Raw genomic sequence first — 13023 nt, forward strand, 5'->3', positions numbered from 1 at the left:
TTCAGTACATTAAAGATAGACTGAGTGAAATTGCTATAGCATGCTCACCTATAGTCGGTCTGTGTACTTTTTGACCACTGGATTATATTGTACAATGGTGATTTCAGATTCAAAATTAATTTTGGCCCAACAGAGAACATCTCTTCTTTAGTTTTTCATTTCTGAATTTGAAACAAAAATATGATTTGTTCCTTTGAAATTGCATATGGAAATCATAAAAGAAAAACGTGTTTTGTTCATATCAGTAATTGCACACCTTAAATATTAAAAAGGGAACTCATATAATATTGATAGTTCTTTGCAGGGTGTGTGTTTACAGTCTAGTTAGGCATCACAAACAAAATAATTAATATGTATTCATACTAATGTAATAACAAAAAGTTGTCATGATGTTAGCATGACTACATAGCAAATTCAACACCAACCTTACTAACCTTTCACTTAGTAAAGTTTCCTCAAGCCAGCAACTAACTAGCTAGCAGGCTGGCTCGCTAGCCATACCTAATTACTGACAATGGCAATGCCAGCTTGTGGAAGTAAAACTGCATGCTCTTACAACTCCCAAATCGCTCAAATCTCTGGCAAGCTGTCGCTGAGCCCTTCTTCAAGTGCACACTGCGTGCACATTAGCATAAAGTTGAACATTTATCTACTTTTCATGGTTAGGCTCAAATTTGCATATTTGAAAATATTAACCTACTAATAGGTTAACAATTTCCCTGAGTCGCCTCTTTACTTTTGAGGTTGAGAATGGTGTTTTGCTGGTACTATTTAATGAAGCTGCTAGTTGAGGAAGCATAAGGCGACTATTTCTCAAACTAGACAAACTAATGTATTTGTCCTCTTGCTCATTTGAGCACTGGGGCCTCCCACTCCTTTTTATATTCTGGTTAGAGACAGTCTGCGCTGTTCGGTTGTTTATTGCTTCTTTTAATGCACAAGATTTTAAATAACATAATTGCCAAAGGGTTTTCTAATGATCACATAGCCTTTTAAAATGATTAACTTGGATTAGCAAACAATGTGCCATTTGAACACAGGACTGGTGGTTGCTGATAATGGGCTTCTGTACACCTATGTAGATATTCCATAAAAAATCTGCTGTTTCCAGCTACAACAGTCATTTACAAAATGATCAATATCTACACAGTATTTCTGATCAATTTTATGTTATTTTAATGGACAGAAAATTGTTTCTATTTTAAAAACAAGTAACCCCAAACTTTTGAATTATATTGTATTTACATACACACACACATACATACCTTTTGTAGACTGGGTCTTGATTCTCACTGATTGTCATTTGCCTGATTCCTTTGACTTTAATTGGTATTTAGTGTAACCCCACTGTGTAAGGTTACACTCACATAAAAAATTCATACTGAATAGTAAATGTAGCCTATTGTACATAGTAATGCAGAATTTGGATTGAAATGAGACCTTCATTCACAATGACACAGATATCCAATCTCTTGTTAAACATGCAATGACTGTGGGGTTGTAGGAAAGTGTGTTATTCTGTGGCTTTCTAACATAATTTGACACCATATGTTGGTGGGGTTTCATTATGCATTGCATTTTCACTGTATGTGTGAGTTTGTCTGGACTGCGGGTGCTGCTGTGCATGTGCATTCATTTGTGCCAGTCTGCTGGGTAGCTCTAAGGTAAATCTATTTAAACCCAGGCTAAAGGCAACGTTAGTCATCAATTTAGCACTGGGAATTGCTTACTTGTGTCACACCACGCCATCCCTTAATGCTCATGTGATAGGAGTGGACTCAAGCTACACTCACACTTGTGGTCGGTTGGTGTCCCTTTGGTCTGATGCTTGGCCAAGTAGGTGGAGTTATTTCATGTCTGGTTAGCCGAGTCCCGGGTTACATTCTGTTTAGGCCAAAGTCTCTCTGGACCCCCAACTCAGGCCCTAGTTTTATGCTGCAATAATGTTGTGCCACTGGGCTAGGGTAAGCCTGTCCTGCTTTAAGTACCAACAGTTTACACTGGATAAGTTAATTTGATTGGGGGCTAGGGTCAGGCTAAATTGTAAGGGCAGGTATGGAGAGGTAGTAGGCAAAAGGTTAATACAGTTACTTTATTACAAAGCTACATTTAAAATATCGCTCACTATTTCACCTGCAATAGAACAATAGAAAATGAAAAGGTTTTGAACAGACAATATGTAAAAGAGCAGAAAAACCAATTGATTCCAGATAGAAAGGAAAAACACAACTGTTGGTGCTAAGGCAGCAAATAATGCAATACTGTTCAAATGTTAGGTAATAAAAGACACAATTCGCAGTTGTATTTATATTTATTCCATTACTGCTACACAGATTAAAAATATTGGATAGTACAGTAGTGGAAGACTAACATTGTGTTCAGTAACAATTAATTGGGCTTATCAACTGCTTTACATGCTTTGGGTGACAATCTTAAGCACCTACATATGGTGAAAAAGTATTTGACACCTATTTGATTTTCTGCATTGTCGATATATGGAGGTGTATAGGCTGTTCATGTCTGCTATGATGAACAGATTCTCAACCGGAAGTTCCAAGATGTCATCTGCACTCACCTAGCTTTTTTTTGTTAGATATTGTAATGGGTTATTAGGCCAACATTGTATTTTAACGGTATACTAATCCATTGTTATTTTTCTAAAAGTCATGGAAAAACAGTGATGCAGATGATGATTTACAAAAAATCTTGGTTGCACAGTATAGATTTTCTGCAAGTTTGTTGAGGAACAAATTCACAATCATTTGCCAAGTTTTACTGGTTTTTATATAATTCCGTTTTTGTCCCATTTCTGTCAGTATGACTGTCCACAACTGGGTTTATACCGCAGCTCATTTAGTTGCGGTTATATCTAAGACAATATGACAAAGGTTTCGGGTTCAAGTGCCCTGCCCAATAAGAACACTTCTGCAACTAGTCAAGCCGGCCCGCAATTAATTGCCATAAACGTGGTTACCACCCTCAATGGATTCGAACCTGGACCTCCCACGTGAGTGGCTGTGTCGTTAACCGCAACATCAGGCGTTACTATCATGCCAAGTTTGAATATTTCGTTTCTTATGAGGTTTACCTCCACCACAAACAGCATCTATGAAATGTATGGCTTTTGCCACAAGCATTTTCATAGGTGACGATAACTTAATTTGTCAAGTGAAAAGACGAGAAAATCGTGGAAACCCCTTTTTTCCTGCCCAAGGGGTTTGAGCTAGCCTATATTACCACAAAAATAATGCACGCATGCGTACTTCCACCAGAAATAGTCACAATATAGTTTTATTTAAGGCTTTACTATAACGTAGTTTCTGAAGCGAAGTTTCAATTATGCGTACTTAGAAAATCCACCAGAAATAGTCGCAATATAACCGTGGACAGTTTTATTTCTGAAGGTTGTAGCCACGGACGTTTTTACTCATAGATGTGAACAGCTTTACATCACTTTCCTCTCGACCGAATGACCACGCCTCCTTTTGGGGGACAGCAGCTAGCGCTGTAGAAGTGTAGAAAGACAACGGCGCAAAATTTGAAATATTACTGGTACCATGCCTAAAAGCTGCTGCGTTTTGTTATGTGTGTCGAATAACAGGAAAAACCCTAGTTTACGCTTTTCTTTACTTCTCAAAAATGTGAAGGACAGCAAAAGAAGAGATCTGTGGCTTCTGGCAATCCGCAGTGAATGAAATTGGTCAACTATGGGACCCGTCCTGTCAACACCTTTATGTGTGTGGTGGCAAACACTTCAACACCGGCCAAAAAGTGAATGTTGATGCTGCATTGAAAAGGCAAATTCGCTTCCCTTAAGTGATTTTATGATTATTGTTATAGTAATCCCAATTCAAAGTGTGTCTAAATGCTGACAATGCCATGATAAGAAAATTATAGGGAATTTAATCTTCAAAAATTAAATTAAGCAACAGGTGGTATTGTTCATTGCAAACTATTGTAGCAATACACATCATTCATTGTAGCCTACCGTATAGTTGCAGGGTGCTAGCTCGTTAACTTGCTAAACATGTTAGCGATTTAATTTGTTTCAAGCGTGCCGCACAAGCCCTGAAAAGTGAAGCCAAAACGTCTCGATCGCCCCCTGGTGAGTGGTCCCAGTATAGGTCATAAACCCCGCCCTCCCCATGTTATTCAATGGGACGCGAGACCAACTAAACAATTAAATTACCCTTCAAATATATTTTTTCCGAAGCTGGTTTCTGTCATTTACTGTAGTTTGTATCACGCTAATGTAAATTCAAGAGTTTGTTTTTAAAATAAGTTTGTTTTTAGTTAGTTATTTAATGCTCTAAAAACGGTGGTGTGATGTCGTGATTCACAGCTGTGATTGACAGCTATCTGAGCCGAGGAGCCACTGAATCTTCGGAGGACTGAGAAGATTGGAACTTTACATTTAATCTCTAAATTTATATAATTGATATAATTTCACACGGACATAATGGGTTGTTCTGCAGTACATTGTGCTAACCGATCTGGCATTTCCAATCGATCTTTGAATTTTTTTCGGTAAGTTAACTTTATAAGCTATTTAATTAGTAAATAAATGTAATGGGCTAGCTAACGTTAGCTAAAAGACAACAAGCCTCGTTAATAGCCATGTTAATAGTTAGCAGGTGATCGTTAGCTAGAAGTTACCAATTATTTTTGTATTAGGCCTATTCTAAATTAAGGTTAAACATGATGTAAGTTAGGCTATAACATATCGTCTAGGTTTAACAAGCAAAGGTTGTACTGTACTTGGACTTGCGATTGATTACGGTATGCGCATTCTGCGAGGGAGAGTGAGTGCGGGGCACAGGGGTGGGGCCGTTGATTTCGCGGCTTTACGGCTTTACTTCCTTCTCGCTACTGCGCATAACTACTGCGCAGAACTGGTCCCAAGATCGCTATCTGCGCAGACGCAAGTCCAAGATGTCAGCGCCGTATCAGGACACTAGTGGCTTCATTTTTCACCAATGGAAAAGAGCGAAAGGGCGTCGTCCATTATTTATACAGTCTATGATTTGTTTACAGTAACATTGGACAGATTTCCAAAATAAAACAAAGTGACAGATGTCATAAGTACATCACCTGGAGATTCAATAAGGTACGTGTACAAAGCATATCAGGATATGACACCTCCGGCCACTGGGTTGGGTCGTGCGTCCACTTTGATGGAGGCAGACAGAATGGACACACTATTTCTTGGGTTGTCTCTATATAACTTAAAGACAGTGTAAACAGCTTTTATGTATAACACTGAAAACAGAACAGAGACATCGTTAAAGCATATTGTCAACACGGTTTTTGGGGTGCTGCAATAGAAATGTGAGATTAACTGCTACAAATATTAGCAACATTAACATGAAGCAATAGCAGATTTGTTTTGGTATTATTTGTCCACAATCTGCTTCTGAACAACTACCAGTCATAACTCTTATGTACCAAAGACACTACCTTTCTTCCTGGTCATCTCAGTTTAATGCTAAATTCGCTAACCAAGGTGAAGCATTCCCTTCTTAGTTAAAAGACCACCCAATGTTTTCATATCGTCCTGACAACCCCATAAGTCATGCTTCATCTTTAACGCATTCATTGTATTTGCTCGACGTGCTCATGACTGAATTCTTATCTCCGTCGTTTTATGTGCTGAGTATGTGAGCTTTATCAGAACATCAAAAAATGGTCCCAGTAAAACATAAAATGGAGGTCATATGAGAGATGTGGCATTATTTATGGTATCACACTGAATACATTTAATTTAATGTTCAATTATTAACAGGTACTAGCAGAATATGGATTGCAAGACAACAAATTACAGTGATTCAGTGCGCTTAATGAGCCACAAATAAATATTTAAGTAGATCCATTGTTTCCAGCCTTACAGACACCAAGTGAGTGGTGGTAGAGATATTTGAGAATTTCATAATTCTTAATAGTTTCTATCCTCAATTGGATCATGACAATTCAGAGTCCTTGTTCATTGCAGAGTTTGTCTCTTCTGAGTAAAATAGCATTAGGTCCACCGTGATGATTATATTCCTCTGGTGTGGCAAGAGGCTTTTCCCTCCTTCTTACTTCTCCCAGCCCTTCCCTCCGGGCTGAGTGGGCAGCCGGAGTCCCACTATTCCTGCCATCTCCTCTGTGCCACGCTGACCTTTCCCATGGTACATGTCATAGAGAGCAATGTGTTGTCGTGTGGAGCTGAGCAGACAGAGGTAGGTATGGGAAGCATGTAGAGCCTCTTCCTGAGCACGGCAATATCTCTCACTGGTGATCTAAACAGGCAAAGACATAATTAAGACATAAGAACAAAAACATATATATGGCTTGCGGGTAGGAATGTTAGCAGAGTTTAGAATTTAATTTTGATTGAGATGTTGTGCTGGCACGAATACACTGCTCAACAAATATTAAAAGAACATGTAATCATCATAGTTTAACACCAAGTCAATTAAACTTCAAGGAAATATATCTGTCCAGTTAGGAAGCATAAGTGATTGTGATTCAGGGTCACCTGTTTTGGTGCAAATGGAAGTGAGAACAGGTGCACTGGAGAGGCAACTGCAAGACAACCCCCAAAAAGGGAATGGTTTTGCAGGTGGTGGCCACAGACCATTCATGTCTCCTTATCCTTCCTGACTAATTATTCTCTAGTTGTGCATTTATCTAGTATCCTGGTCACTACTGGTAGCATGAGGCAGTATCTGCAGCCCATTTGGTTACACAGGCAGTCCAGCTCCTTCAGGATGGCATATCTATACGTGCTGTCGCAAGGTTTGCTGTGTCTCCCCGTACAGTCTCCAGAGCATGGAGCAGATACCAAGAGACGGGTCGCTACACAAGGAAGGCTGGACAGGGGCCGTAGAAGGGAATCAACCCAGCAGCAGGACCAGTATCTGCCCCTATCTGTCAAGAGTAACAGGAGCACCGCACAGTTCGATTCTGGTGTTCTCCGGTGAATGCCAATCAAGCTGCACAGTGCTGGGCTGTGAGCACAGGTCCCACTAGAGGATGTCAGGCCCTCATGGAGTCGGTTTCTGACAGTTTGGTCAGAAACATGCACACCAGTAGCCCACTGGAAGTCATTTTGTAGGGCTCTGGCAGTGATCCTCCTGTTCCTCCTCCCATAATGGAGCAGATACCGGTCCTGCTGCAGGACTGGTTCCCTTACATGTACCCCAGTGTATGTCAGGATAGGAATTATGCATTTATGCTTGCTTAAACATCCTGAATGAAATGCAGAAAATACCTAAGTTAGCAAATGAAGATGTCACATTTTCTACTTAATGAAACCATTCAGGATAAATCACTGTGAAGAAAATGAAATGTAATTGTAGAGTACAGCTATGGATACCATGGTATGATATCACTTTGTTTCCATCATTATGTTACTGGCTGTACTTCACCTACTGTTTTTCTATAACTAAAGGTTTTACCAATCAAAAGGTGGCATATCATAGCTGACACTAGGACTGGGCCATAAAATTATAACACACTTATTTGACAAGGTAAGTCAACTGAGAATGTGGACAGGACAACACAATGCCAATCTTAAGTAATTTAAAAATCCAAACAAATAACCAATTACACCATCTACAGTGGGACAAATGTAGAGTTAGGTTTGATGCACAGGAATAGCAATAATAACAGTAGCTTGGTTATTTTGAATGAGTTAGGTGTGATGAGTGTCATATTCAAGGAGATTCTGTAGATGTTCCTGTAGTTCATGTAGTCAGCCAAATTATAGAAGTGTGGCAAATTATATATTCTAATTTTCTGAGGTTGTTTTTGTGGTAAGCCTGTCTCTATAGCACATTCTTCTATGAGTCCCATTTCTTACGTCAGCCATGAAGGAAGCGTTTTATAACCCTATTTTAAGTAAGATGATTGAGAACACATTAACAACAACATTGTAAAACGATCCTAAACAATTAAACCAGATTCTGCCTAAAAGAGTAGTCTTTTGGCTGACGTCCCTCCTGTAATTATGATTGGGATCCTCAATCGAGAAACTAAGGATAGGCAACCCAACAGAAAATCCTATTTTTTATCATGATGAAATAACAATATTGATGATAAACATCTGAAGGAGATCTTAATGCAAGTAAAACTGGCTGCAAAAAAAAAAATCCAGCAGGGAGATAGCAGGAACATTAGAAGTGGCCAAATCAACAGTTTGGTACATTCTGAGAATAAATAACTCACTGGTGAGCCCTGCAACACAAAAAGGCCTGTACGTCCACAAAGACAACAGTGGTGGATGATCGTAGGATCCTTTCCATGGTAAAGAAAAACTCCTTCACAACTTCCAGCCAAGTGAAGAACACTCTCCAGGAGGTAGGCATATCATTATCCAAGTCTACCATAAAGACTTCACAAGAGCAAATGCAGAGGGTTCACTAAGGTGCAAACCATTCATAAGCCTCAAGTATAGACAGGCCAGATTACACTTGGCTAAAAAACATCTAAAAAAGCAAGCCCAGTTCTGGAACAACATTCTTTGCACAGATGAAACTAAGATCAACCTGTACCAGAATGATAGGAAGAAAAAAATATGGAGAAGGCTTGAAACGGCCCATGATCCGAAGCATACCACATCATCTGTAAAACACGGTGGAGGCAGTGTGATGGCATGGGCATGCATGGCTTCCATTGGCACTGGGTCATTAGTGTTTATTGATGATGTGACAGAAGACAGAAGCAGCTTAATTATGAAGTATATTGGGATATATTGTCTGCTCAGATTGTGTGTATGAAAATGGCTGCAATTCCTAAATGTTTCATACAATATTTTTGTTCAACCCCTTGAATTAAAGCTGAAAGTCTGCACTTCAATTGAGTCTCGGTGATTTTATATCAAATCCACTGTAGTGGGGTACAAAGCCAAAATTATGAAAATTGTGTCAGCATCCAAATATTTCCAGACCTAACTGTATTTCAACATACCTGAGGTTAAACAAGAAACCCAAGTTGCCCAACTATTGAGGCAGGTTGTAATGTACAATTGTATGGCATGATTAAGAAATTAAATAATAGATTTATCATGTGGGACTAATTACCATTACAATTGAAAAAGAGGCAATTTTTACACCCAGTGGCAGCCCTATTCCACATTATAAATAACTTTTAATAGGGTAAGCACAACATACACCGATCAGTCCTAACATTATGACCACTGACAGGTGAAGTGAATAACACTGATAATCTCATTATCATGGCACCTGTCAGTGGGTGGGATTTTACATGATTTAAAGGTATAGTTTCGACCTAGATTCATATTTGGGTGAAATTGAATTTAGGACAAACTCTCTCTTTAATTAGTCAAAATTTTAAGAATGAACATTCCTTAAACCTCTAGCAGTATCTCTTGAAACGTTCAAGCTAGAGACCAACTGTTTCACACGTTTAGGCTCCACTGAAAATCTGAATATCTGCTGTTATTTATAATCAATAAATAGCATAAATGATCCCATTAACAGAATCTCTTCAACTGTTACAACTAGGGACACGAAACAACGTTTTTTTTTTCCAAACATGTTAAGATTATCCCAAATTCAAATCCAAACTTTCAAACGTAAACAAGCTGGCAAGCACATGACATTTACATCACTTTTGAAGCATCAAAAAGGGCAGTTGTTCACGGTCACCTTGACGTTGCTAGCCAGCTAACGTAACTCTATGCGGGGGTAAGAATAACTTACAGCCATTCTGAAGTTGAGTACACAGCAAACTACGGTTATTGGTCCGAATTGAGTGCTGCCATTACCCACCCATAACAACTCATTTTACTAAGTTCCTAACGTTTGCCTGCAAGATAACCCGTTCACCAAGAGTCCAACAATGACTAGGGGGTTGGTAACGGGAAGCATCATCATACTAGCTACTAGTGCAGCAATAAAAGCACTATTGCTAACTAACACGTAGTTGTACCTAGACGTCACGGTGACACTGATGTAACATGTCAATAGCGCAACTTACCAGATTTTTACGGAATTGTTGGAAAACGTAATTGTACGCCAAAGTCTGTTTGTATTCTGGTCCTTTAATTGCTCGGATCTCTTTTAGTATTCCCCTGCAAACGCGGAGAGGTGAGGACAGCCCCGCCATTTTGGACAGACTTCTTCCTCAACGATATCGCATACTAGCTGCTGCCGCCTCCTGCTGGATTGGGTCAACCCTGACAAACTTTAACGAAACTAAGGTAAGATAAAAATTTGTTTTGGACAATACAGTTCTTGTACGTGACGCCCATTTGTTTATGGTTTGATAATATTACCTATAGAATATGTTTAGGGTGCTGTGTGGAGCTGTCCGCGAGGTGTTTATCATATTTGTTTGTTTTTGTTTTGTTTTAAAGCTGGTGCCACCAGCAGGGGGCGGTGAAAGATCGCGACTGCAGCGAGTTTCTTGCTTTCCCTGGCCTGCTGAAGGGTCTGTCTGCGGCCCGCGGCAGGGAAGATCCGCCCATATAGAACACCCCATCTTCCAATGGTTGCTCATAGCTTGCGGCGCCTTGTTTTCTCTGGTTATGTGCCGATTTGTTTTTTTTCCTTTTGAAGAAGATGAGAAACGATGGCCGTATCTAACGATTGTTTCGTGTCTAAAATAGTGAAAATCACATCATCTTACTTTTTTTTTACTGTAAAACATGAATATAGTTTGAGGGCGAATTACAACAGATAATAAACGAAGTAAACTAAACAATGAAAGAAAATCGAACGTGGGGCCATGAATGGGCAGTGTAAGGTTCTTCAGTTTCGCTAGCAATTGATCAATTCTTATGACTATTTCAAGTAGTAATATACTAGTAGTATTACTGGCTAATAAGCTACTAAAACGGCCAGTGGCAAAAGCCTTACAGTTCCTTAATGCAATTTGTGGTGGAAGTAAACTTCATAAGAAACGTTAGTTTAACACAATGCTTAACGGTGTCTAGCTAAATATTCAAACTTGCCTCAATGAAAATTCCTGACAAAATAATCTAGTGTTGCGACACCATTTCACAAGGAGGTAGTATGTCCCAATCATTCCCAATAGTGGCATACTAGCTTACTTTGCTAAACAATACGTACTTGTAGTATGTAGTAGCTAAGTGATTTGATATTCAGACATGGCCTAGTTTTTACGATGCACGTTACTTTTCCAGACATCCGAACTCTCCCGGAAGTTTCTGGTCTTCCCCATTTTAATAGCGTCTCCGGAATCTCTCCGCAATCTCCGGGAGATATACAGCTCCGAAAAAAATGAAAGAAAAAGGTGCAGTTCTCTTAAATTTTATCCGGACCTGTACAAGTCAAAATTATTTGGTAGCGAACGAGAGTTAAGTGTGAAATTACGAATCACATTCTGCATACTTGGCGAAGTACGTACATTTTAGTGTATAGTAGGCTATTAGCCTAGCACATACGAATAAATATAAATATGACGAATGCAATGTGCCTGCCTTCTTTACTTCAGGGAACTATGGCCAACTAGCCACTGTACACAAGTTTATAACTTAATAATAATTTAAAATACATACATACATAACTTAATAATAATAATTTAAAATACATACATACCTATCTTCTTCAGCTTCATCCGGGGCCGGGTCGCGGGGGCAGCAGTCTAAGCAGGGATGCCCAGACTTCCCTCTCCCCAGACACTTCCTCCAGCTCTTCCGGGGAGACACCGAGGCGTTCCCAGGCCAGCCGGGAGACATAGTCCCTCCAGCGTGTCCTAGGTCTTCCCCGGGGTCTCCTCCCGGTGGGACAGGACCGGAACATCTTCCCAGGAAAGCGTTCCGGAGGCATCCGAAACAGATGCCCAAGCCACCTCAGCTGACCCCTCTCGATGTGTAGGAGCAGCGGCTCTACTCTGAGCTCCTCCCGGGTGACCGAGCTTCTCACCCTATCTCTAAGGGATTGCCCAGCCACCCTGCGGAGAACGCTCATTTCGGCCGCCTGTATCCGGGATTTTGTCCTTTCGGTCATGACCCAAAGCTCATGACCATAGGGGAGAGTAGGAATGTAGATTGACCGGTAAATCAAGAGCTTCGCCTTGCGGCTCAGCTCTTTCTTCAGCACGACAGACCAATACATTACTGCAGAAGCTGCACCGATCTGTCTGTCAATCTCCCATTCCAACAAGACCCCTAGATACTTAAACTCCTCCACTTGAGGCAGGCACTCTCCACCAACCTGAAGTGGGCAAGCCATCCTTTTCCGACTGAGGACCATTGCCTCGGACTGAGGACCATTTTGCCTCCACAACCACCCGGGCTGCAGTCCGCTTGGCCTGCCGGTACCCGTCAGCTGCCTCAGGAGTCCCACAAGCCAACCAGGCCTGATAGGACTCCTTCTTCAGCTTGACGGCATCCCTTACTTCCGGTGTCCACCACTGGGTTCGGGGATTGCCGCCTCGCCAGGCACCGGAGACCTTACGGCCACAGCGCCGAGCGGCCGCTTCGACAATGGCGGTGGAGAACATGGTCCACTCGGACTCAATATCTCCAGCCTCCCTCGGGACCCAGTCGAAGCTCTGCCGGAGGTGGGAGTTAAAGATCTCTCTGACAGGAGACTCGGCCAGACGTTCCCAGCAGACCCTTACAGTACGCTTGGGTCTGCTGAGTCTGTCCAGCTTCCTCCCCCGCCATCGGATCCAACTCACCACCAGGTGGTGATCAGTTGACAGCTCCGCCCCTCTCTTCACCCGAGTGTCCAAGACATACGGCCGCAGGTCAGATGAAACGACAACAAAGTCGATCATCAACCTACGGCCTAGGGTGTCCTGGTGCCACGTGCACTGATGGACACCCTTATGCTTGAACATGGTGTTCGTTATGGACAAACTGTGACTAGCACAGAAGTCCAATAACTGAACACCGCTCGGGTTCAGATCAGGGGGGCCGTTCCTCCCAATCACGCCCCTCCAGGTGTCACTGTCGTTGCCCACGTGGGCGTTGAAGTCCCCCAGTAGAACGACAGTCCCTAGTCAGAGCACTTTCCAGCACCCCTCCCAGAGACTCCAAGAAGGTCGGGT

General features: G+C 41.3%; 1 protein-coding gene across 1 annotated transcript; it reads right to left on the minus strand.

Annotated features, from left to right (window-relative positions):
• Positions 1 to 5716: 5716 nt before the first annotated feature.
• On the minus strand, positions 5717 to 10133 carry fmc1 (formation of mitochondrial complex V assembly factor 1 homolog). The gene is given in 2 exon segments (NM_001311017.1): positions 5717 to 6278; positions 9982 to 10133. Coding segments are annotated over 2 exon segments (333 nt in total). The 5' UTR covers positions 10111 to 10133; the 3' UTR covers positions 5717 to 6074.
• Between the last annotated feature and the right edge of the window lie 2890 nt (positions 10134 to 13023).

This window comes from Esox lucius, chromosome 11, assembly GCF_011004845.1.
Source record: "Esox lucius isolate fEsoLuc1 chromosome 11, fEsoLuc1.pri, whole genome shotgun sequence".
In the NCBI taxonomy this organism is placed as follows: domain Eukaryota; kingdom Metazoa; phylum Chordata; class Actinopteri; order Esociformes; family Esocidae; genus Esox; species Esox lucius.